This window comes from Phyllostomus discolor, chromosome 14 (genome assembly GCF_004126475.2).
Source record: "Phyllostomus discolor isolate MPI-MPIP mPhyDis1 chromosome 14, mPhyDis1.pri.v3, whole genome shotgun sequence".
Taxonomy (NCBI): Eukaryota; Metazoa; Chordata; class Mammalia; order Chiroptera; family Phyllostomidae; genus Phyllostomus; species Phyllostomus discolor.
The window spans coordinates 39755765-39781877 of record NC_040916.2 but is presented as its reverse complement, the minus strand read 5'-3'; the positions used below and the strand labels follow the sequence as shown (position 1 = coordinate 39781877).

The 26113-nt window shown below is 50.6% G+C and overlaps 1 protein-coding gene across 1 annotated transcript in view; it reads left to right on the top strand.

Annotated features, from left to right (window-relative positions):
- Window positions 1-25604, top strand: part of TSPAN2 (tetraspanin 2) — a 40139-nt gene extending 14535 nt beyond the window's left edge. The window contains exons 2-8 of the mRNA XM_028502775.2: window positions 1565-1667; window positions 12176-12273; window positions 13549-13623; window positions 14897-14995; window positions 16705-16776; window positions 20547-20630; window positions 23142-25604. Of these exons, the coding sequence (XP_028358576.1) occupies window positions 1565-1667; window positions 12176-12273; window positions 13549-13623; window positions 14897-14995; window positions 16705-16776; window positions 20547-20630; window positions 23142-23207 (597 nt within the window). The 3' untranslated portion in view covers window positions 23208-25604. The remainder of the gene's footprint in view (window positions 1-1564; window positions 1668-12175; window positions 12274-13548; window positions 13624-14896; window positions 14996-16704; window positions 16777-20546; window positions 20631-23141) is intronic.
- Window positions 25605-26113: the final 509 nt, after the last annotated feature.

Here is a 26113-nt window from a genome sequence, read left to right as displayed (position 1 = left end):
CAGTCCTGCGGTGGCAGAAAAGGACTCCCAGCTCTGGTGTGCAGCCTCACGGAGCCCTCGGAGTGGCCGAGGGGAAGCAGGCAAGGCTCCCCCTCTGCCAGCCTGCCCAGCTGCTGCCCGCGCCAGCCACTCAGCCTCGCCATGAGTCGCACGGCACACAGACCATACTTCTTCAGAAAATTATTTTTTCCTTTCTCACTTTCCATGGAAACTCAACATAGCAACCAAAGGAAAAAAAATGGTCAAGTGCCCTCCCTGCCTGCAAAACCATCCCCGGGCAGCACAGTGACCGGGGAGGCCCCAGGGGAGGGGAGGGAGGCTTCCAGATGCCTCTAAAACAGCTTTCTCGCTGGGCACTGCCCGGCACACTCATGAGGTGTGGGCAGGTCTGAGGTCAGTGCGTTTGCTCCCAGGTTAGAGAGGCGGGTTCCCCCCAGGTCTTGGAGTTCATCTTGCTCTTGGTGACCCAGAGTCTGAAGCGCAGCCCCCGCTCATTGTGGTGTTGGTCAGGAGGTCCACACTGCCCTGCCAGGGACAGGAAGGCAGAGTGCAGATGCCTTCCGGGGGGCTGTTATTGGAAAGTTCTGTTTTTCTTTATGAAGTATTTTTTGTTGATTATGCTATTTCAGTTTTCCCAAATTTTTCCCTTTATCCCCCTTCTGCCCTGCTCCCCCCAACCCTCCAGCATCCCCCCCTTTAGTTCAAGTCCATGGGTTGTACATGTAAGTTCTTTGAGTCCTCTGTTTCCTGTACCATTTTTTATCTCTCCCATCTATTTTATGCCTACTAATTATGCTTCTTTCCTGTACCTTCCCCCCCCCATTCCTCCCTTCCCCCTCCCCACTGAACTCCCTCTGTGTGATCTCCATTTCTCTCATTCTGTTCCTGTTCTGGTTGTTTGCCTAGTTTTTGTTTTCATTGTTTTTCTTTTCTTTTAGGTTCACTTGTTGATAGTTGTGAGTTTGTTGTCATTTTACTGTTCATATTTTTTATCTTCTTTTTCTTAGATAAGTCCCTTTAACACTTCATATAATAATGGCTTGGTGATGATGAACTCCTTTAACTTGACCTTATCTCGGAAGCACTTTATCTGTCCTTCCATTCTAAATGAAAGCTTTGCTGAATAAAGTCATCTTGGCTGTAGGTCCTTGCCTTTCATGACGCAAGGGGAAAGGGGAGAGTTACCTACAAAGCGGTGCCCATTAGGATATCAGCTGATTTCTGAAAAGAAACCTTGCAGGCAACAAGGGGCTGGAGAGAAGTATTTGAAGTCATGGAAAGTTCTTTTTGAGACGCATTCCAGCCCGCACAGAGCTGTGTGTGCCCCGTAGCCCAGGGCAGCCGGCCAAGCGGGGGAAACGCTGTGCTTGGAGTCAGGAACTCCGGTTCTAATATCGAGTCAGGGGCCTGGGGGCTCTGAGCGCTTCACGTCACCCCCACCCCCACCCCAGTGAAATGGGAAGGCCGTGACCTTCCAGCCCCAGCGTGCTGGGCCACCGCCCGCTCCTGGGCTGCACGCACACCCCCTTCCATCCTTCGTAAAGCTCTGGCGTTCACTTTTCAGCTGGCGGGGTCGGCTGTCATCGCTTTTGGACTATGGTTTCGGTTCGGCGGCACCATGAAGGATTTCTCCTCAGAGGACAAGTCCCCAGAGTACTTCTACATGGGTGAGTGATGTTAGCTTCCCTAAGCTTTAGCCTGTTGGGCTGCCCTGGAGGCTTAGGACAGACCTGTCCCTGGGCTGCTGGGGAGGGGCCAGAGGGAAAGGAAGCGGGAGAAGCCTGAGGCCCTGAAGAACCCCCTTCTTCTGCAGTGGGGGGATGGGGTCCAGGTCGGGAGGGCCCTGCCTCCCTCCCCTGCGCGTCCCTCACACAGTTCGCCCCTCTGCTCTCCACAATCAAGGAAGACCAGTGCAATAGACTGGCCCGTGGTACTTCTTTTGGCCAATTCAAGAAAAGAAGCCCAGGATGTGACTATAATTCATTTCCAAAGAACTAGAGTCTCCATTTTGCCCACCGGCCCCAGTGAAGAGGTTGTGCCCCAGTCAGTTACTCACGCTTCCATCTGGGGTGCCTGGAGCCCTGCAGACTCAAGAGAAACACAATTCAAAATGAGGAGACATCTCAGGGTTTGGAGGTGCTCACCTCAATCCCTCCATGACCAGGGACTGCAGAGAGCTGGGGAGGGAGGGCAGAGGGAGGTCAGGGGTGCCTGGGAAAGAGGCCTGGGCAGGGGGAGGGTGCAGCCTCCCATTCTGAGACAACGTGATAGGTCAGGGCTGAGCATTTCCCCCGGGTTCAGGGCCCTCTCTCCATCTGCTTCCAGTTCCCTTCTGTGGCTTTTTCTCATTCTACAGTTACGTGCCCCTGGACTCTAGATTTCAAAATGCCCAAGACTGTGGTCAGTACAGGGGATGGCCCTGTGTGACCAGTTGCTTTTAGATCCATGCAGCCATAGAGTATACACTTCAGTTGCTTGTGGTGACCTCTGTGCTTGGGCTCAAGCAGGATCCTGCGGAGATCAACTTGCTCCGACCCCATAGAGAGCAGAGCTATTTCCCAGGAGGGACCAGTGTCCAGGCCCCACTGACAGCCAGGGACATCCTCTCAAGGGCCATTGCCAGCCGTGTTACTCCCTCTTCCCAATACCTTCCCACCCCGCCCCCTCCTGCAACAGAAAGCCCACTAAAAGATGGGTAACGATAAGGAATCCCATGTTTCATCAAATCTTAGATGCAATCTTTTGTCAACACCCAATTATTTTAAGTTCCACCAGGGAAAGAAGAAATGCTGCCGCTTTAGCTAACGTATCATAAAACATGCATCCTAATTTCAGAAACGTTCAAGTGTAAAATTGATGAGATGTGGTCAGGGGAGTGTGGAGACGGGGAGTCTCCGGATGTGGCTCAGGGCTCAACACAGGCGCCAAGGACCCAGGTGTTTTTCAGGTTTCTACTCGCCACCCACGGGACAACCTCAAATGCGCCCCCTCAGGATTACAAAATAGCTGCTGTGGTTCCAAGCATCGTGCCCTCATACAGCGGCATCCAAAGGGGAAAAATGGAAGTTTCACCTCATGTGGCCCTTTTTAGCAATGAATAAAATCTTTGTCCGGAGTCCCCAGCAGACTTCCCCTTGCAGCTAGTTGGCCGGGGTTGCCCTGGGTGTTCATACCTTAGCCGTCGTGGCCAAGAGGAGAATTACTATGACCGCCTCTCTGACTAATCAGGAGTCACCCTGGGCCTGGAAAGGGGCCCAGGCTCCCAAGACAAAAGTGTCTCTGACACTTAGACAAAATCGGGGTTTTGTTACAAGAAAGCAGCAGAGGAATTTGCCATCCTACTTAACCCTGAAATGCTCTTTCTTTCCACCCACACAGTTTCCAGGTGGCACCCACCCTTCCATCCAAAATCTCACATGCATATTCAGCATATTCTTCCTTCCTTGAGGGACTGCTGGCTCTGAGAACCTCCTCAGAATCACTCCCCTCACCCAGAGCAGACTCCGAGGGCCCCCGGAACAAGCTCACCCCGTCCCCAGCCGGCCTCATCCCCAGGAACCTTCCAGCTCTCCCCAGGGACACGCAGGAGCAGTTTGGGGCTGGTGGAAGGAATGAATCTTCCCTGGTTCTGCTGATATTCCAGGACCTGCTTCTTTCATCACTTTTCCTGTGATTTCTAATTCCGTTTCAGCGTAGTCACACTCCTTGCCCACTGGATGGACCACAGCAAAGTTTAATCCAGTTTAATCCAGTTTTCTGGGGTCTCACGCCTCTCCAGACATATAGGGCATGTACCACGATCGGTAGCAAATAAGAATCTCCAGCCTGTGTTAAGTGCCAGCGAGTGGCACAGACACGGTCACTGAATCACGCGTGAGAGGGAGCACTACGGACTGGCGGGGCAAGCCTCGGGCGGAGGGGCGCAGGAGTGGGGCCTGGGAGGACAGAGCCGGTCCAGGGAACCTGAGTCAGGGAGAGCCCGGCTCAAGACTCCGAGTCAGCACGGCAGGGCACCGGTAGGCAGCTCCCGTCCTCTCCGTGGTCTGGGGAAGGTCTGGCTGATTGTTCAGGATGCTCCTGTGGGGGAGTCTTCTTAACCTGGCTCCTCCCAGCCATTCACAGCTGCTGCTTGGAGTGAACATCATTCCCTCCCCACTATGACTTCAGTTACTTGATGTGCTGACGCGAGGTCGGTCCCAATGAAACTGCAGCTGCCCTTTGCTCCTAAAACTCAGGCCTGTCGGTGCTGAGTGTGTCTGTCTGCTCCTCGAGTGCCAGGGAGCCCCTAGTCCTCGGGGGTGACTCCTAAGACGTTCCACTCAAAGCTGCATTTTACCCTCAGGTACATGAGGAGGGATCCACCTCATTTAGAACCAAAACTCGGGAAACATCCACCCGTTCAGTTACTGTCAGACATTCTCCTCCGTGTGCTGGCACAGCCAAGTGCCTGACACCAGCCACCACACCACCGAGCTTGAGGTTGAAAGACCTGAATCTCTGTAACGTGATTTCTGAGCTTGAACTGAAAATGCTCAGCCACAGTCAGGAAAACCCGTTTTAAAAGACCGTGAAATCCTGGGCTATGTGGAAAACGCAAGAGGCCGTCTCCCTTTCCACGGTAATGAGTGCCTGGCTGTCTGAAAAATCTCTCCACGGTTATTTTAATTTTTGGATTTCGGTTATGCATCCAAGCAGGGGTGCCTCTATTCTTTCCAATTTTTTTTGTAGGCGCCTCTGTTTGGGAAGGAAAGAGAACTTACCCAAAGGTACATCAGTTGGCGCCTGCAGTCCTGGGCTCCGTTGTCTCACATAAGTGTATGAGAACCCTGGACTTGCCCCATGTCACCTGCCATCTCTTTGAAGAGACTCCCAGACGTAACTATTTAAATCATACTAGAAACTACTGTGTGACCAAATGCCAAGGAAGCGGCATTTGCAATGGGAGTGTCCCGGCCATTCGGCACTGGTGAGGCCAGGAGGAGCCGAGCTGGGCGTGAAAGCCCGCAGCCCTGGGCTGTGGTCAGTGGAGAGGACGAAGAATGAGGACTGCAGAGGTTGTAGGGCAAGATGACACACGGCGTGTCTGCGGGACAGTGGCTAGCAGCCCAGGCTGGGCAGGGTGTCTTCCGTGGCGTGTAAAGGTCTGGGGCATGGTGGGAGGTAAGACTGCAGATGTTGGGAGGAAGGGAGGACAAGCATGCGGGGCTTTGAATGTTCGGGTTAGTTAATTTGCTAAGGAGTGGAAGACTAATTTAAGGTTTGGGGGAGATAAGATCTCACTGCAATTTTAAAGAGATTATGCTGGCAGCAGCGGAATGAGAGGGGAGTCACAGGGCAGAAAAGAACAATCTAGTTTGGGTAGACGAGAGTAAAGGGTGGGGAATAAATGCCCGAGAGAGGGCGCATGTGAAGGGGGTGGGGAGGGGAGCCCCTAAGCCAGCCCAGGAAGTGGCCTCCGTCCGCTCTGCTGCGGCAACAACACGCTGAAAGCACGACCACAGGTGGAGATTCCGGTCCAGCCTCAGAAAACCTTTCTAACGATTTGATAAATCAGAGAAGCTGAGCACACCTCCACAGGTGAAAGTGAACTCACCTCTTCAACGGGATTTAACATACCCCTAGTGGGGCGAAATCGGAAGTGGGTGTGTGTCCATTCAGGAGGGTCCTGTGCTGAGTGGGGGTCAACTAGCTCCAGACAAACATTCTGACCCTACTTTCTAGCCTAAAGCAACGTGAACTGCTCTTGGTGCAAGAAACGTCATATCTTTACGGACATGTCTTTAAGGACTCTTCTCGTCGCAGATCACGGACACTTGACTCAGACCACCTTGAGCAAAACAGAAATTTCTTGACTCACATAACTGAAAAGTCCAGGACTAGTCTCGGGACGCAAGGGACATCATTGGATCCAGTCCGTTGCCATCTCTGAGCTCTGCTTTCCCGTGGCTCCGTTCTGGGCAGGCTTCCTCTGCACTCAGTGAAACGGCTGCCCGCCACTCCGGGTGGGCAGCACCTCCCGAGCCACTCTGGCAACAGAAGTCCAACCCAAGTCCTGAGCCACCTGCCTCTCATTGGCAACCTTGGGTCCTGTGCTCGTTCCCAAGCCAGTCATTTCAGCCAGCGGATCCGGATGGGCTCGCTGGCTAAAGCCTCGGCCTCACCCCTGCCTGGGAGCTGGGGCCATTCGGCCACTCCGACCACAGGGACAGAGTGTCACCGGGGTTCCTTCCTCTGATGGAGAGGAAGAGGAAGAAGAAGTGAACTCTGGGTGGGAAAAGGACAGTCCACACTGCAGGCCTGCGTCCCTCTCGCTTGTGTTTGGTGTCCTGGGGCAGGATGTGGGTTTGCTCACCCTCAGTTCTCCCTTGTCAGCCACCCCTCCCCTCTGCAAGGCAGCCCTTGAGTGGCTGGTGGCGAAGACACCTGTGGTCCGTGCCCCAAGTTCAGGGTGGTGGGTCAGCAGAGAACCTTAGCACTAGGCAGAAATAACGAGACTAGGGGCCAGACAGGCAAGCCACAGGGGGCTAACAGTCAGCCAGGGATCCCCAGCTCTTCGTGGTGACTGCGGACGCCCAGGCCTGTGCTTGTCCCGTGAAATCAGGGACCTTTTCTCCAGAATTTCTTCAAATTCTCCTAATAATATAAAGAAATCAAGCAATATACATGTTCATAGAAAGTATTATTCCTTTCCTCGATAAATAGTTTTCCAAATAGGAAAGATACCTGCTCTGTATCCATAAAACAAGAAGAAAAGCAGGCCAGGCCACCATGTATGGCCTTGCAGAGCAGCAGGGTGAGGTGACAGGATTTTAAACAGAAGCAGGCCCGGTCTGGGGAAACCTCACCTCGGGTCACAGGGTCACAGGGCGCCCTTCACTGATCTGTGTATTTTCTTTTCAGAATAGGTTCCAGAACAATCAAGCCATTAACTCTTATCGCCCCTTTGTTAAAGGGTGTTTGTGGACAGGCTGGGCACAGTCAAGTGGCTCTTAAAGAAATAGGAGCTCAGGACCTAGACAGAGCCCCACCCCCCAGAGGGAACTCCTGAAGACCCTCGGCCCAGCCCCCTGCTTCTGGGCAGATCACCGCCACACTCTATAGGAGAAATCCTGCCATCTTAGGAGGGTGCTTTCCTTTCTGGGACCCTTGGTTCTTCCTCTTTGCTGATGGACAGGAGGTCCCTTCTTGGGATAAAGGCCTGGGCATGACCTCACCACCAGGGGACGGGCTGAGTGGATCCAGCCATGAGGACAGGCAGTGAGACAGTTGACAGACCGCCACCTGCTGCCGCTTCCCGAGGACCCATGAGCCCAGGCTGAGGCCTGCAGGCCAGTCTGTGTGCACTGGTTGCCAACACAGAGGAAAGAGAACCTGGCCAGGGTGGGGCCGGTGGCAAGAGAAACTTGAATGACCTGGTATTTCTTAGACCGTCTCTGCTTCCAGCTCTCGGTGAACTCTTGGGAGGAGCCCCCAGCGCCCTCCGAATTCCTCCAACCTGCCCCCTCTGACTCCCTGTTACCATCCATGTCTGGGGCTGCCTCCCGGAGGGACAGACCCCTCAGGGGTCGTCATCTCCCCAGGAGTGCTTCTGGGGAGCGATGCCCTCAGCCCCTGGCAGGCTCGAGCACATGAAGTCATGTCTGAGCAGAGGACGTTAGCAGGTTATTCCACGGAGAGGTTGCCCACACAAACAGCAGCCGCCTGGCTCTGCAGGGTCCCTGGCTGAGACCCTGTTGAATCCAGAGTTGAATCCAGAGTGGAGGACCCTGGCTCGCACTGTGTCTGGATGTCGTGTAAGGAAGGCATTCCAGGGCAGCATGTCGAGGGGCTGGCTTGTCTTTTTAAACATTCTGACTCACTCTGGTGATGTTATTTCTTTTTTTACTTCTGGGTTTTCAGTTGTACCCGAGAGTCGTGGCAGCCGCGTAACAGAGACGGGCTATCGCTGACATCGCTGGGACAGCATCTCCTAAGCATTTTCACAGGAAGTCAGAGTAGATCGCTGGACACACTGCAGATAACAAAACTGAGGAATAAGAGGTTTACCCAGAGCCACAGTTGGCAGGCCTGGGTTTCTGGCTCCCAGCTCTGTACTTCTATAGGAAAATCCACAAATCATCAAGGGTAGACACCCCCCCGAGCTTTTTCCCCTGCCATTTATAAAGTACAAAATCAACAGATTTCAAGCTGAGAGAGTCACCACTCTTCGGGGCTCCTCTGGAAAGCGCGGCACGCGCGGGAGGGTACACACTGTGCAGTCACCTCCCGCGCTGCCCCCAGCGCAGGTCCGGTTCGCCCCTCACTCGCTGTGCAGTCTGAGGGAAGTTACCTAGCTTCTCTGTGTCGCAGACGCCGCAGCTGTGAAGTACAAATCCTTCTCCGAGCCTCTCAGAGCAATGGGAGCAGGAGATGATTTAACATACAAATATACCCATGCACGGTACATGCTGTGTAATGAGCCCTGAATAAATATCCACTGTGGGTATTACTGGAATGAGGGCAGGCTGAGGAGGCAGGCATGAACACGAGACGGAAGGCTGCAGGAGGGGTTAGGTGCCAGACAGTCAGAATGAGAGAATGGCTGATACCCCCGCTTGTCTTCTTGGGTGGCGGGTTCCTGTCAACTGCGCTGACCGGAGACTGCACAGAGCAGGAAGTGGCGGTGGTTGCACTTCTTGCTGCCTGACTCAATGCCTGATAGCTGTTGTTCAGGAGGGAGGACCCAAGACCTTTACCTTCCCCATAAACTAAGTGCCATTCAATATTCTAGACGCTCATATAATTATGTGCGTCCTGGGCAAGCTGAGAGGGAGGGACAGAGGGAGAGTTGCAGAGGCATAGGAAAACATTTTTAGATGAAAAATAGTCATTAGTCGGGTATGTAAACCCATCTGCTGCCACAAAGCCATTGAAACCGAGGGCCATGCCATCCCCTAGCCAGTTAGTAAAAGGGCGGAGGTGGGGGCATTTTCAACTGAGTCGATGCAGACCAGGCTTCGAGGAAGTTGCTGTGCCTCCTTTCTGTGCCGACTGAAAAAAATGCTTCTAACTTAAAAAGAAGAGTCTGAAACCTAAGAAACAAGCGATGGAATTGTCAGGAATTCCTGGTAGCCTGTCCCTGGGATCACTGGCATCTCCAGGCCCAGCTGTAATAAATTTGCAATTTCAAAGTGGTTTCTCTTTTTTCAAGTCAGGGGAACTAGGGCTCCGAAAGCGTGGGGAATTGGGAAATAGGTCAGACACTTGTCACGCAGGCTGGTGTGGGAGGGAGAGGGCTCCACAGAGCTACCTAGGAATTACAATGTGACACTCAGTCAATGTACTCATCCACGCAACAGCTCTTTTAGGGGCCAGATCAGAAAAGGTTAAGGTATCCTTAGAAACCACGGGGGTGTGCTGAGTCTTATAACTAGATTTGGGAACTGGATTCTGCAGGCGCAGGGATTTTGCCACTTGTTGAGCTTCTTCTGATTTTCCCATCAGCTCCAACCAGCAGGGCTCATGGGTGTGAGCGGAGCCCTGTGGCCCAAATACACACAGAGGTTCGCTAAGGAGAGGCTTCGGGGGTTGGAGCTGCCTGACTGATTCAGGGCCAGTGGCAGGGTGTATTGCTGTGAGCTTGGGTTCTGATAGCCGAAGGATGGAATATTGTACAAACGAGCGCATGTGCTTGGGGAGCTCATTATTCCCAAAGGGGAGGGATCCCTGCCCCAGGGACTGAGCACGCTTGCTCCCAGGGGAAGTGCCCTGGCCTCCTCGGGCCCCGGTGCCTCTGCCTACTGCCCCCTGGCCTCCTCAGGAACACCCCTCCTCCCTATATTTGACTCTGTGGGGCCCTTTCTCATCTACTTGACCTTGGGAGAGCCCAGCCCTGTGGTGGCTTCTTCGACATCTGCTGGGATGTGTCTCCAGCGTGTATCGCTAAGCCACAAGGAGTGGTAGCAGACAGCCCGTCTGGAAGGTGAGGTCTGATTTGCTCTTTCTTAATCCTCACGTCCAGCAACACTGACTGAGAATTCTGCCATGTGCTGGGCATATTCTAGGTAGGATGATAAGGCTTGTTTGTGGACTTAACATCTACAGAGGAAGACATATGAGAGAAGCTGCAAATGCACCAAATGGAAAAGAGCAGGCCAGGTCAGACCCCCATGAATGCTCCTGTGACTAGAATGCAGGATGGATAACGACCCAGAGGGGGAGGGTCCCTAGGCTGTGGCCCCGAGCAGAATGGTGGGGAGGCCATGCATGTTTGTAAGCAGGAAATCGATACAGTAAGGTGTCCACCCTCTAGCCATTCTGCGAGGGAACTGACTGAGTACGGTGGTGTGGGGCTGCCCCACAGCCCGTTTCCATGGGGTGGGAACCGGGCTCCAAGGCCTCTTTGTCCTGCCTGTTGCCACCTCGCTTCCTTGACCTCATTAGTAAAACAGCAATGTAGCACTCGCCTTGCATTTGGGGCTGTTCTGAGGAGCCCAGAGATGATAGAAATGAAAGAGCTTTGAAAACTTAATTTTTTAAAGCCATAAGGTGTTTAGGCAGTGGGTAGTATTATTTAAATATCATTTCTCTCATTCCCACATCCATTCCCCACGAAACTACTTTTTTAGAGGAAAGGCGAGGGGAGGAAGTGGCAGGGCCAGCAGAGCTGGAAATAAGTAAGTACCTGCCTCAGCAGTGCAGAACCCAGGGCTTCCCCGGCCCCAAGGAGGCTCCGGGCAGGAAGCGGGGCAGCCTGGGCCCCGCCCCGCCTCTGTCGGGGCGCAGATCAGATCTGCCCACAAACCACCGGAGGCACCCAGAGGGGCCCCCGGAGGCACCTGCAGGCCAGGCTCAGGGTTTCCCCACAGAGGTGGCACCCAGTTCCCCACCCTTGCTGCGACTGGGAGTGGTTTCCATGTGATTCATATGAATAAAATGCAAAAAAATAAAATAGAGGTGGCTGGCATTTTTCTAAGCAAGTCAAGTGCCAGGCCTTGTATTGTGTTCTGACTTATCTCCGGATCAGAAGAGGAAGTAAGGAAAGGCTTGGCTTTCTCTCTCTCGGAACAAGAACATTTCTGTCCTTTTCTTTCTCTGGGAGAACCGTTCCCGTGGCTTGACTTAGGTGGTACGAGAAATTCCCACCTGAGTCGAGGCTGCTGTTGCTGGAGCGGCCAGATAGGAAAGTGACCATGAGCAGGCTGTGGAGGCAGATGGCTATTTTTATCCAGCTCTCTGGCTTGGGCAAACTGTTTAACCTTTTAGACAGCTCTTCTGTCTTAAAGAAAGGGAGATAATAATGGCATGTGCTTCTTGAAGATTAAATGAATAAATCTGTGCTAGATGCTCAGGACAGTGCCCAGAGAAAATAAGGCCATAGTAAATGTAGTTAATGGTATATTAATAGTAGCATGTTTGGGTGTATATTACTTCCCCCCACACACACCCACACCCCGGCTGTCCTTGTAGCACCGCCTCCTGGGTGTCCACTGTCTGTGGTGTGGCCTCCAAAGGTGATAGTTCACACAAAACCTCATTGCCTCATCACGGTGTCCTGCCTGCTCCTTAACCCAAAGACCCTGTCTCATCCCACCCTCTCCCTGCTTCCCACCCTGGGCCCAGGCAGCCCATGTGTGGCCCTTTCCCTCCCACTATGTCCTCGTGGCCTCTCAGAGACGAGACAGTCCTCGGTCCACAGGGCCACGGGCGGTAGAGGGGCTCCTGGGAGCTGTGGGTGGTGTCTCCGCCCCCGCGGTGGCTCCCGACCCTCCTGACGCCTGTCAGCAAGTCCACACCAGCAGTGGTGATACCCACCTTGCGAGGGTGATGGGAGTCTGAACGATGAAGGGCCCGGCCTACAGCAGGCCTGTGGGAGGGCTGAGAGCAGGGGCAGGGGGGTGGGTCAGACGCCGGGTCCAGTCCTTGCTGGGCGGGGCCCGAGAGCGGGTCCCCTCACCTCGGTAAGTCGGGCGTTCTTTGTGCACCGAGGATGGTGGCGGCCCCCCCCTCTCAGGATCCTTGTGCGGACTAAACCGGGTGAGTGAAGGCTCGGCAAGACCCCCGCAGGCGTCACCCGCTGTATTACTGACAGCCCGGGGTCCTGCCCTGCGGACGCGGAGCAGTGGTGGCCTGGCCGTGCGGGAACAGCGCCTGCTGGAGCCAGCGCTCAGCGTCCCCTCCTCCCTCTTCCCCGCAGGGCTCTACGTGCTGGTCGGCGCAGGGGCCCTGATGATGGCCGTGGGCTTCTTCGGGTGCTGCGGAGCCATGCGGGAGTCGCAGTGCGTGCTCGGATCTGTAAGTGGGGCGCCAGGGAGTTGGTCTGAAGGGAGCCCGACGTCAGGCCTCCAACGCCAGCCCTTTCCGGGACCCATCGAGACCTGGGCACGCACCTGCTCCCCCTGAGTCTCCATTTCTCCATCTCTTGCATAAGAGCAATATTATCTTTGTCCCTACCTCCTATGAAAAGGCGGGTGTGGGGCGGAGAATGAGGTCATTAGTGTAAAGATGTTTGGGGAGGAAAAGTGTCTAACAATTGAAAGGGGCAATTGGGATTGTTCTTTTAAAAAACACTACTTCACAGCACGTGAGGCAGCTGGAAGCTTCCTCCAGGCCGGGGAGTGCTGTTATCAGAGAGAAAAGGCAAAACTTCACCAAACAGCCCGTAGCCTCTGTCTTGGTTTTTGGTTTTTGGTTTTGCAATGGAATAATTTCTGTGAACTGCTATGTGTCCAATGCCAGGGTGACCCAAGAGAAATGGGGAGAAGGGGGAAGACTGACAGGAAGGGGGGAGTTTTTCGTGTCCCCCCCCCAGGAGCCAGAACCAGCGGGTTTATGGGCAGCCTGTCCTTGCCCAGCGCAGCCTTCGCCTGTTACTCTGTAAACTCACCCTCTAACGCGTCTTCACGCCCTTCCTCCTCTCCCTCTCCCCCCTGCGGCTGAGCACCTCTCCGTCTTGTTTATCACTGAGAGTACTTACATCAGAGCAGACCCGAGAGACCGGGACAGAAATCTGTCCAGGACACCTGCACCTCCACCGCCACCTCCTCAGAGAAGCTTCCCGGGCTGTGCGGCCTCGGGTCCCCCCTTCCCCAAAGCCAGGCCCCACCCGTCACTTTCCACCTCCTGCTCTTCTTTTACATTTTCGTAGGACCTCTTTTGTCCAGCAAGTGCTGTGTTGAGTACAGGTGCCAGGCACCATTTCGATATCACTACCTGAGATCACCTTACACAACTTTTGTATTGCTTTATCCTTTCTCATAGCATCTCCTTTCTAATACAAGGTCCACAGTAGCAGAGGCAGGGGGGTCTTACCTTATTCTCCACTGTCTACCCGGCACCAAGGACAGTACCTGGCACAGTATAAATGCTCAATAAACAATTGCTCAATGAATTAATGAGTGAATGAATGAATGAATGAATAAACTACGAGGGACTAAGGGGCAAATGTTTCCTGCTAGATCAGCTCGAAGTAATAACCTTGCCTAATGCTTTTCAAATGAAACCAGCATCAAAGAGGCTGAATAAATCAAAAGGTGCTGAATTAGTGAAGTTAGTATCTTCTCTCCACAGTTCTTCACCTGCCTACTGGTGATATTTGCTGCTGAAGTAACCACTGGAGTGTTCGCCTTCATAGGCAAGGGTGTAGTAAGTAAAAATGTCTTACAATTTCTTTGTATGATGCTTCAAGTGTTCTTGCTATGGCAAAAGGCAGGAGGCTATTGATACTCACAGTGATGTTGTAAAACCAAGGAACCCCCACGCAAATATTGTTTATGCAGAACTGTTTAACCCAGAAGCATTGTTTGGGACGGGACTGAGCCTCTGAGTGTGTGCACATGTGCACATTGTTTTCAGTAGCTTCATAAAGGTGTCTGTGCTTTTTTTTTTAAATAAAAGGATCTCTAGTATAAGACTATCCCAGTTTGAAATGGAATAGAGTCAGATTGCAGATGTGAGAAAGAGGGTTGGGGAAGAATGTACATTCTCACCCCTTGTGTCTACCACTTGTCCTTAGGGCTTGGCCGGGACCGAGGCCACGACCTCTGTGTGCTGGTGAAGCCAGTTTATTTGGATCTGTGCTCAAACTGTAGGTGTCCAGAATAGGCCATCAGGAGAACCCACAGAGGAAGTGACCTCTCAGATGCTTAAAACACACTGTGGCAGGGAGAGGTGTTTCCGAAATGAAAAAGGAGGAGGAATGGAATCTTAGTGGAATCTTTACTGTATTTCACATAAATTCACATGCTGTCAGTTGAAACTATTTTGGATTTTAAAAAGTAGTAAACATGTAGAATAAATACCATCCCTTTGGAATTTTCCTAAGGTAGCTGGTTATGTTTGTAGAGGAATCCTCCACATTTTATGTGATACTTGAATGCTGAAAGGGTTTTCCTTGGTCATGTACACCTCTGAAACCACGTCATGAGAAAAGTGGAGTTGTTTTAACCAGTGGGCACCAAGAAACATAGGTCGCGACCCCAGCCGTACATCCCAATCACCTGGGTCGCCCAGCAATCTGGGGTCCAGTTGATGCCGATGCCCCAGCTTCAAGGCATCGAGGTTCGAGGAACCTGCACTCTAAGAAATCTTTCTAGTCTATGAAAATTATTCTTGTTCATTTATCCTTCCATCTTCAAAAGTATCTTAGAAACCCCAGAACCTATAATCTGTTCCATATATGCAGAATTATCTTAAAATACAGATAAACATATTGGAAAGGCTGCATTTTTGAAGGGTAAGGAAGAGGTGGTTTTCCGTGATGAAAGGAGAATGTTTGAAATTTCATTAGAGTTGTAAAGGTGTCTGTGATTTAAAAAGAGAAAAAAAAAAAGATCTCTAGTATAAGATTATCCCATTTGGAATGGAATAGAAGTCAGATTCCACTCACTGTCCCCTCGGTTTTCCTGGTGTTTTTCAGGCTATACGACATGTTCAGACCATGTATGAAGAGGCTTATAACGATTACCTTAAAGACAGGGGGAGGGGAAATGGGACTCTCATTACCTTCCACTCGACGGTAAGTAGCTTCATTTCTTCCTTAAAAGTCAGTCTTCTAAATGTAACTTTCAGGCCAGCTTCTCTCTGATCACCTGGGTTAAAAATAAAATGCATGGGATATTGCATATGTTTTATAAATTGTATGCTATAATGTATATATATGCATATATTTGCGTACATATATTTCTATGTACATATATATACACATATACTAATAGTGTAAGTTTACTGTTGAAAAAATCCTTTAAAAAAAGAAAAAGAAAAGGATCCTTAAAGAATTTTACTATATCTAGATTTTCTTATTAAATGTCTTTTCATGCTGATTTCCCACCCTAAAGAGATGTTCTAGAATTCATATCATACCAGTATACATTATTTGCATACTATTAATTATTTGCCATGATAGTTAAGGAAGCAGCTGTATTTCACAAAGACTGGAAAATATAATAGCACAAAATTGTGTTTTTTATGTTTTCCAGAGTTGTAAATTTTATTTTGGTTTTATATAGTGGGTCCTGCAATTCTATTAGCCTCCTAATTTTCAAAATACCAAGAAAGAAACAAAATGTTCTTTTTGGTAAATTCAAACATAAGTAAATAACTGAGGGTCAGTTCGGCGAGGCCAGGCAGCAGCGCCGCGGTCCAGCCCTGCTGGGGGCCGCCATGCGCATCATGCATCAAACCCAGAGGAGGAGGCGGCCCCGCAAACAGAGTTCATGAAAGGAGGTCAGGACACGTGCCCCAAAGACACAGAAGAGCACAAATGAGAACTCGGAGAAAGGAGCCCAAACAGTGTCGGCTTCTCTCCAAGGGCGGCATCACGGTGCACCAGACACAACCGTGACCTCCCGAAAAGCTCACTCGTAGCTGCCACTCTGCTGCTGGACAGCTTTGTGACCTCGGGTCAGTTCCTCACCTCCCTGATACTTGGCCCCCCTTGTTTGTAAAATAAAGGAGTACGTGAGGCAGCCAGTTCCTTTCTTTCTGGAAGGTCCTCTCATCAGAGCTCTGCTGCAAGCTATACCCACTTAATCAAGGCAGGCTGGCAGAGCTGTGGGATTTCTCAACCATGGTGATACAGAGACGGAGCACGGAGCCCCTGGGCCACGTGTTTCAGGGATCCCAGCCCCAGTCTGTTCCAGGAATGTCCCGGGAGGCACCGACCATTTATCCGGCTCAGGCTCAGCTGCCCCGAGGACATCAAGCTGCACACACGTCCCTTTGTCTTTGAAGGGCCGTCCCTAAGGCAAGACACCTGTTTTGCTGGCCAGGCTTCCAGCCCTGGTCTTTAGCCCCTGGAGTTTACTGTGGCCACTTCTCCACTCCCAGACTACCCCCAGTTAATGAACCCTTCCCGAAGCTCGTAAAACCCCAGCTACTCCACAGGTTAAATTACTCCCAGACTTGAAAGAAAAAAATCTAAAGGCCCAAGTCCTGTCCAAAAAACAGCAGTTTACTCAGACACTGAAATTAACTCCTCGCCTCTTTGGGTTGCCTTGAGTCACTTCCCATCATAAAACCGAGACAACTTCGGAGAAGTCATTTTCTCGGTTCGCCTGCACAGTCACGTGACTCTCCGCTTTCTCTGCACAAACAGCGTCTGGGTTGCGGTGACCGGGCCTCAAGCTGCTGTGCGGCCGGGGCGCCCCGGGCCTCAGTGGTGGTGCCCAGACTTGCAGCCGCTGCCTCCCCCTCCCATATCCTAAACACTGTCTTCTGACTCCCTAGTTTCAGTGCTGCGGAAAAGAACGCCCGGAGCAGGTCCAACCCACGTGCCCGAAGGAGCTCCTAGTACCCAAGGTAAGCGTCTCCAGCCAGCGTCCTCTCCCAGTGCTGTCTGGGCCTTGGCTTTATTCTTTGTTGAGTGAGAGCTGGGTCCCCATCTCCCGGGCCCTGGGCAATGATGCAGACGCTACAGCACTGATGTGGCTCACTAATTTAGCGCACACCCAAGCATGCTGCCCCACGTCTCTGTGTGGGAGTCTCAATGCCGGTAAGTACTTGATGATTAAGCGCTGTGTGTCGGGCACCACGCCAGTTCTGAAAACGGTATGAAAGGCGCAGGTCCCTTTCTCAGTGGCCTCACAGGCTTGTCAAGGGACGTGGTGCTGTGCCTGAACTCTGTGCGGGGTGCACAGCAGACAGGGTTAGGAGAGCTTCACAGAGCGTGGGGTCCTTGAGCTGAGTGTCGACAAAGGAAGGTCATTCCAGGCCCAGAAAGCAGCAGTGGCAGAGGCACTCGGTATGATGCCCCAGGACTGCAGAACAGGTTGTCCAGAGCGAATGGTGAGGAACGTTTTTTGGAGAGGCGGTTCGAGGCATGATTTCACACCTGGAAGCTTGGGGCAGCGCAGAGGATTAACACAGTCGGCTTTGCATTGCAGGGAGAGCATTCAGGCTGCTGGGTGTGTCTGGGAGAGTCAAAGGTTAGAGACTATGGAGAGAGGCCACTTAGGTGACGTCCAGTGGTCACCCTGGTAAGAGGGGATGAAGGGTTAGAGCAAGTGACAACAGTGGGGAGGGAGAGGAAGCGACAGATTCAGAGATGTTCGGGGGTGGAATCGGAAGTCGTCAGGCCTGGACAACTTACGGGCCTGAGTCGGGAAGGAGAGGCGGCAGCTGAGGCTTCAGACTTCTGCGTCAGTGGAGTGTGATGGGCAGAGGCTCCACTCCCTGAGCAGGCGAGTGTGGGAAAGGAGCAGATCCTGCGGGCGGAGGACAGCTTCAGCCTCGGTCAAGTTTGCACTTCGGGTGTCTGTGGGACTTACAGGTAATCTTTGTTGAAGACGTGGGTGTGGAATCGCAGTATGTTGGTGGTCGCTAAGGCCGTATGGGCAGGTGTGGATGGGAGCACGCAGGGAGAGAGTGTGGGATGGGGAAGACGTGGCTGAAAACGGGTCAAGGAAGAGGTCCGCCGAGGGCGAGCAGCCAGAACGAGACTGCGAGGGAGGAGTCGGAGTCAGGGAGAGCCCAGCGACAGTGGCACCCAGGGAACAAGGGAGGAGATGGCATGTCCACAAAGTCAGATGCTGGGAGGAGGATAAGACTGTGAAGGCTGGAAATAATTTGTTGGATTTGGTGCTTAGAAGACGGTTAATGGTGTTCACCACGTGCTTCCAGTGCAGCGGTGGGGAAAACACAGGTACCACGTGGGAAATGAGGGAAATAGGAGAATGTGGGAACAATGATACCAATGCCTGAGGCGTTCGGCTGTGAAGGGGTGGGTAGAATTTACTCCCAGCTTGTGTTGTGAAGCACCCACTGCACACTCCCTGAGTCCTTCGGAGTTGGGAGAAGTGAGTAAGACAGCCGCTGCCCACGAGGGCTCACCCTCTGGCTGGGGAGACATCCAGGGAGGCGTCGTCCCACGTGGTAGCACGAGAGACTCAGCCAGGCGCACGGGACTCGAGGGCTCCTGGGAGGCTCCCCTGGCGTGATTCTGAGGGTGAATTTTGAAGGATGAATAGGAGTTCAGCAAGCAAACAAAGGAATAAACGCTCCAGGTAGAGGACATCAGGCAAACGCAGAGGCCAGAGAAGGCAGCTGTATCCAGGAGAGTGTGGGGGCGGGAAGGGCCTGCCCAGGTGAGTCCTTGCAGAGGGGGTACCTGTTCTCAAAGGGCCTCCAATACTCTCCTGGAGCCAGAAATCAGGACTTCATGCCGCATGCTTAGGGTGCCACTGCAGGCGGACCCTGGGATGGCATTTGGGTTTTTCTGAGTCTGACATAGTAGCAGTAAGGGGGACTCAAGGGGGTGCATAGCCTGGAGCTGGAGAGACCAGGTGGGAAAGCTGTAACCACGTGGCCAGCCAATAGTTGCTCACTGGTAACAAGCTGGACTGCGAGGCTGGAATGGAGAGGAAAAGGCCTTCTGGAATGTGACATCTGCGGGACCTGGTGACCAGCGAGACAGGAGAAAAGCCAGATGCCCACTGCTGGGTCCTGGCTTCCCTGTCTGGAGGGATGATGACATCATTTACTGAACGGAGGAATAGAGAACAAGCAAATTTTGTAGAAAAAAAAAAGTGAGGTCAGTGTTTAACACGGGGATTTGGTGGAGCCAGAGGAACTTCCAAGTGGAAACGCCCAGTAGGCAATTGGAAAATTTGGTTTGTGGCTCAAGAGGGAGGTTTGGGAATCTTAAAGCTGTAGATTGGATTTGCTCCATTAGGTTTGGAGGAAAAGAAGAAGGGTAGAGCTCTGGGAAACAACATTTAGAAATGGCCAGAGGAAGAGCTGCCCGATAAGGAGATGAGGAGGAATAGGCAGACACCAGTGAGGAGGCAGGACGAGGGAACAGGGACTGTCCCCAGGGCCAGGTGCTGCCACCGAGGTCAGTTCGGCATTTACCAGGCACTGCAGACACAGAGATGAGTGACACAAAGTCCCTGCTCTCAAGGAACTCAAAGTCTGACAGCAGAGGCGACCTCGGCAGTGGATTGAGCACAGCGACAGAGGTGCGCACAAACTGTGCGTGAAGCCGTGAAAGCCGGGTGGGGCTTGGGTGAGGCCAGAGGCTAGGGGTCCGGGGTGTGGGGGGAGGCAGACCGGAGTAGTGACTTCTGTCGAAACCTTCCGTTGGCAGGAGGGCCTAGGGGAGCCCTGCCTGCCCCAAGCAGCCTAAGCAACAGCGCAGAAGCAGAAAATGTGGTGGCTTGTGGGGGCACTAAACGCTCAAGGATGTACTGGAAAGCTGACCGAACTGAGTGTTTAAAAAGCGGTGACCCGGTGTCAGAGGCGGAGTGAGGGCAGAGCCCAGGCTGCAGGAAATGGGGCGAATAAGGGAGGGCACCCTTCACACAGTGTGGCTTCGGGCAAAGGACGGGGGGAGGGAGTCCAGGAAACCGGAAACCCAAATTCCCACTCCACACATCGAAATCATAGGCAATTAATAATAATGTTTAAAATAAAGGCAAATTAAAATAAAGAGATGCTATTATTTAACCTATGAAATTGGCCAAGTTTTTTCCCCTTGATAATAATATATAGTGTGGGGCACAAATAACGTAAAATGAGCATTTTCAGACAAATTGGTACACAAGTTTTAGAGGGCGATATGAGTATGTAAGACTGATGGGTTAAGTAGTTCATGCCCTTTGGTCCAGAAATGCCACTGCTCAACATTATTTTAAGAGAAGAAATCAGAGCTGCGGATACAGACTTCTGCACGGTCGTGTTCTCTGCACCGTCATCCTAAGAGCAAAACCCCGGATAGGCCATTGATACGTGACAACAGGGGACTGTCTTAACAAGTGATGTACTAGCATAGGAGAAAGTGTTTTACAGCCACTATGATCACAATCTTAGAGAATTTTTAATGAAAGAAAACAGTTTTGAAATCCAATGTTGAGCTGAAAAAGCACACGGTTGTATATGAAGAATAAGCTTTGTGTCTAAGAATGCACCAACAATGCTAGTGATTATCTTTAATGCTACTATGTCCCGGGTTCCGCACTGTCCGCGGTTTCAGGCATCCACTGGGGGTCTCAGGACGTGTCCCCCAGAGGGACGGAGAAAGGGGGACGACTGTACCATCAGGTGTTACTGCTGACTTTTCTTTTCCACAACAGAATTGCATTGACGAAATCGAGACGGTAATCAGTGTTAAGCTCCAGCTCATCGGAATTGTCGGCATTGGAGTTGCAGCTCTCACGGTGAGAAAGTCTCAGAACATAGCCTTTGCCCTCTGAGGAGCCTCGTGCCTTTGCACCTTATTTCTCTTCGTGTGACGGCAGTGTCTTGGGAGACGTGTCTTCTAAAAGACAAAGCCATCTGTTGACAGGACATCTCCAAAAAAAGCTAATTGAATACATTAAGCCTGAGTTCTCTAAAATATGATACAAATATCATAGCATAATGACAACCTTAGTTTATCATTGTAATAACTTCCCGATTTAAAGCCACCGAGCTTAAACTAGACCAGTGATTTTCAGTTCTGGTCTCTCCCTGCAGTTAGAAATGCAAAACAGCATCAGGTTAACCCTCTCACCTGTGGTCTGCAGAGCCAGCGCAGTGTGGCGCTGAGCAGCATGAGCTCTGGCGTGATCACGTTGTCTGGCTTCCACTCCTGGCTTTGCTACTTACGAGCCCTGGGATCATGGGAAAGCTTCCTAATTTCTCTGTGCCTCAATTCCCTCACCTGTAAAACGAGGATTTTAATGTACCAACCTCTTAAGATTGTCGTGAAGATTAAACACAATACTACATGCAAAGTATTATTAGAAACGATAGTGCCTGGAACATAGCACTGAATGCATGCTGGCTGTGCATGCAATCTGTATGCTCCCAAATGCAGAATCCAGGCAGAGGGAAGAGCATTTGTGACTGTGTGGGTCGTAGTGCCTCCAGGCACTGCAGGTGGCTCTGCACTCCTAACGTGCAGAGGAAGAGCGTGCGAGAATGGCTAGGGACTGAAGGGTGTGGTGGGAGTAGCAAGAAGAGATGACAAAGACAGGTGTGAGGGTCCACGGAACTGAGGTCTTTGTGTCCTTTCAGAGGTCGGGTAGAAAGAGGGGAGCCACTGAGGGTTAGAAGGACCTGGAGATAAAGTCGGAGGGAAGCAAGATTGGAGTCAGGTGGGGCCGGTAAAGAAGTGATTTCCATTCCCCGGGGGTTGAGTGTGAACGGCTAATGCTAAGGAAGTACTTACCCTCTAACCCTACATGTAGGCTGATTCCTGGCCTAAGCTATGGTGGGGGCAATGGGAATTGCAAGGAAATCAAGGAATGGGCAGGTCCTGGGAGACACTCAAGCATCTTTCCTCCTGTGTATGTTTGGAGCACAGCGGTGGGGAGGCAGGCAATACACCATGCTGAGGACCCCCAGTCCAGGGATACCTCTCAGGCCCTCCCCACCTGTCCAGGGGCTAGCCTGATCACCATCCTGAGGTGGAACATTTGAGAACGTTCTGTGTAACAGAAGTACCAGACAGACCCTCCTCACAATGCTCTAGTCTCTACGAATGAGCCTCCTAGGTCACCCCTGCCTCATGACAGTGACAGGATGAGGCTGGTAAAGTTTCTTCCTGAGGGGACCCTCTAGAGTAAAACTGGGTGAGGTCAGGCTTGCATCCAGCCTTACATTCCCTCTGTTGGCCACCTCAAATCAGTGGCCCCCGAGTTTCTCCCTTAATTCTTTTCTTCCTGTGGTAGGAGCTGCACAGAGCAGTCAGTTAACCAGATGTCCATTAGGTGTCTCCCCTGCCACACGCTGGTGCTGACTTCCGTCAGCCAGAGGGTTGGAGCCCAGCCCAAGCTTGAAGGCCACTCCCCTATTTAATTAGCCTACCCCTTCCCTTCCGAAATAACAGACAAACACATGTCTTCTTTAACTTGGCATTTGCAGACCCTCATCTGATACAGGGTGGGATTGAGGAGAGAACCAGAGAGTCATGGCAATGATTCCTTTAAACGAACACTGACGATAGTTCATAAACATCGGGCCCGCAGAGAGCACTCCTCTGGCTCTGCAGAATGGTGGGGGGAAGCACAGAGGACAAGGATCTTTGGGGACCCTTCTGTTCAAAGCGTCTCAGTGGCTACTGAGCTTGCCAAGAACTTGGCTTCTCCAAGATTATCCAAGACGTAGAAGACACCAGGAATATCATAGCTCAAACACCTTGGTTTATGTTTTGGTAAAACTATCGAGTTAAATAGTGAAGGATCACTTATACTTAGAAATGGACCAGGAATGAAGAGATGGTTCACTTTTTCACCTGCAGTCACTGTTGCAAAAACTCAAACTGTTTCCAACCATGGACAACTATTTAGACCACAGGTATATTTAAACAGCTAGTGGTTATAAACTCTTCTCAAAGCAAAGATAGAAGAGATCTGAAATTAACCTAAAATATTAAATTCCCAAAACAGTATTGTATTATTGGTCTTTTATAATTATTAACAACTGTTCTAGAAGCTAGACGTAGAGTTCTTTTCTTCCAGCCGAGCCTTGTTACTTTTCAACAATAGTGAAATTGGAGTGCATTTTAGGCAGAGTTAATACAGAAGTCTCTAATCTGTAGTCATAATTAAGGAGATATATAAGAATGCCACTTATACCCAGTAATTGTTGGTCCTATTACTTGTTAGCTTGAGTGAGACACACAGGTGCTTTCCGTCAGTTTCTGTAACGTGCAAGTCACTAACACGTGCGTCCTTCCCTTTCAGATCCTCGGCATGGTATTCAGCATGGTCCTCTGCTGTGCAATACGCAACTCCAGAGACGTGATATGAAGCTACTCCCATGAGAAAACCACAATCTAAAGCCTTCATATACACGTCACAGGAGCTGTCTCCCGGTTCATTTTTCATATTCAAAGGACATTAGGATTTAAATACTTTTCTCTCAATTGTACATTTGCACATGTATGTATGTTTGGCTCATCACTGACTTACCCTCGAGTGAATGCCTACGTATACTGACTGGGAGCGTGTTTGCGTGTGATTCCTGTGCTTCCGGTATATGCATTATATAGAATGAAGTGGGTTTTCTGGGAATTCCTGATTGGTTCTAGAGTGAAAGGAACAGCCTATTGAATATTTACTCTCAGAAAAAGATCAGAAACTTTGAAACGCGAGTAACAATGGATCGGTTTCTCAGAGTCTAGCCACAGAGAGTTCGGTACAGAGAGTTCAGGGACCCCTGGTTCACAGGAGCAATAAGCCACAGGAATGGAAAGACTGAGGTGCAGGGTTAAAATGGGCTGGGTCTGAGGAGAGTGTGAAGGTTCCTGGGATTTTTTTATATACATGCTCTCCCCAGAATACAGTGAACCACAGTTTTAGGCCTAAATACATCTGTACAACTAAATATAGCATGGAAAATCTAATTTGAATAAGTCATACTTTCCTAGTATTTAAAAACAAAAAAAAAAACTCCCTCCGCAAAGAGGGTTCCACAGACAATCGCGTGTCCTGTAAAAGTGACTTGTAAGGACTGAGAAAGAAAAAGCCTTTTAACGACTTTTTAAGGAAATATTTTCGTTCTTATATAAAAGTGTTTAAATATCGCTTTATTACTTTCTTTTCCTGACGCTGCTCTGAACTACTGCAACCGTCACACCCACAAAAGGGCTTTTCTCTCAGACTCCTCCATATTTCTCCAAGTGCAAGGCCAGAAAGGCTCAAGTGAGAGACCTGGCAGCTGTCACTTGTGGGAAAGAGATTTTTACAGGCACTGTATCTTTAAAATACCTCATAACTTGAGTTTACATATTTTCCTAATTTTGTGTATTTTTCTTATTTATTCACCTAGGGAGCCCTTCTTCATAGATGAAAAAGTACAGTTTTCACTGCTTAAATTAATAAAACAAAATCCTTCGTAAGTCAAATATTATATCATGAGCTTCCTTGGCCAACCCAAAATAAAGAGGAGCCCCTTCTCCGGGTTGTGCGCACACACAGAGAGAATATCCAAAGAAGCAAAACTATGTCCACACACACACACGCACACACGCACACACACACACACCCCAGAAACCTGTTTTTCTCAGGGCAAGGCCCCCATAAAAATAAAATTGTCATGTTCCTTTATGGTCTTGATGCTTCATTTTAAGTATGTAAACCCAAATTTAGGGTCTAAATGGACATATTTGTCCATTTTTAATAACTTGGTACCTTTAGGAAATCATGGCATTCTTGTTATGATGGCACTTGAGAAGGCCACACGCGAGAGTGAAAGTGCCGCGCACTCTGAGACCGCCAAGCGAGTCTGTACACGCGTGAGAGCGCAGGTCTCTCGGTGTGCGCTTCGAGAAGCTACAACTCACTGTGCTGAGAAGGCTTCATGGTTGGAACCGTCTCACTCCCAGACAGAGCGGCACCTCCCCTCCCGCCACGCCTGCCACGGCTACGCAGCCTTTCTAGAAAAGGAAAAAAAGTCAGATTGGAAGCAAGCTGAAAATGGAATTGCACGTGGCTACTTCACCGTATCTAAGACAATCCCTTCACAAAATAGGGGTTTATACCCCAGTAGTTGAGAAACACCACCTTTTCAGCGAAGGACAAACAGCCCAGGTCTCCTGATGGCTTTATTCATCTGTCTGCGCGAAGACAGGGCCAAGTGCGTACTCAGGTTTCTTCCCGCTCAGACTGGCCTCTGCGTCAGCAGAAATGAGTTTGGTTGCATATCCCAATTAACAACCTTAAAAAACACAACAGTTAGAAGTAGAAGAGCAGAGGTGGGTCATCTCTTCATTCCTGGTCCATTTTTAATTATATTTACTTATTAATGTACCTTTTTGGAGTAATTTTTTCAAATGACATGCCCTGAGTAAAATTAGAGAATTCCACCTCTGAGTGAGGGTAGATTTATATATATATATATATCTTGAATGTATATATACATCTTGAATTCCTATATATCTTGAAACTATATAGAGCTATTGAGTATGTACCTCTTGAATATATACATATATAACATGGCTATATACATGTGTGCATGTGTATGCATGTATACATATATGTGTATATGTGTACACACAAATATAAAATTTTGTTTATGTCTGTTTACCTGTACTGATATGAGGTCAGACCCAAACATTTTCTTAAGCATCTGGTGCCAAAGCCCTGACTTAGAACTTCTTGATGAAATATTTTAAAATATTTCAAATTAAATTTTCTATGCACTACAATTGCTTGTTTATCTTAGAATCCTGTTATATCTTCATGCACATCTTCACACAGCGTATCCAAAGGTCACCCATCCACCCACACGATACAGTGAGAAAGGGAAGCAGTGGTAGCAATTCTACAGAGGGATGCCAGGAGCTGGACTCGAAAGCAACACTTTAAGGGCTCTCGTGGCGTATGGCTGTATTTCAACTAACAGAGTTTCACCCAGAGTATACCTCTTCCCCAGAACAGCTCCTCTTCGTCCACGGTTTAATCTGTAAACCGCACACTGGTGCGGGGCCCAGTGTGGCCCCCCACGCGGCCCCCCACGCAGGCAACACCAGCAGTTGCTCTCCTCTCCCCTGCGAGGAACGCTGACGGGTTTGCTCGGTGGGAGCGAGGCTGCGGGAAGACGGCAGTGGGGGAGGCCGTGCATCTTCCCTTTTGGAAGAAGTTTATCAAAGATTCAAGGCATCCTCTGTATCCTGGGTAAAACGTGGTGCCCATGGCTCTAAGGGCAGCAACTG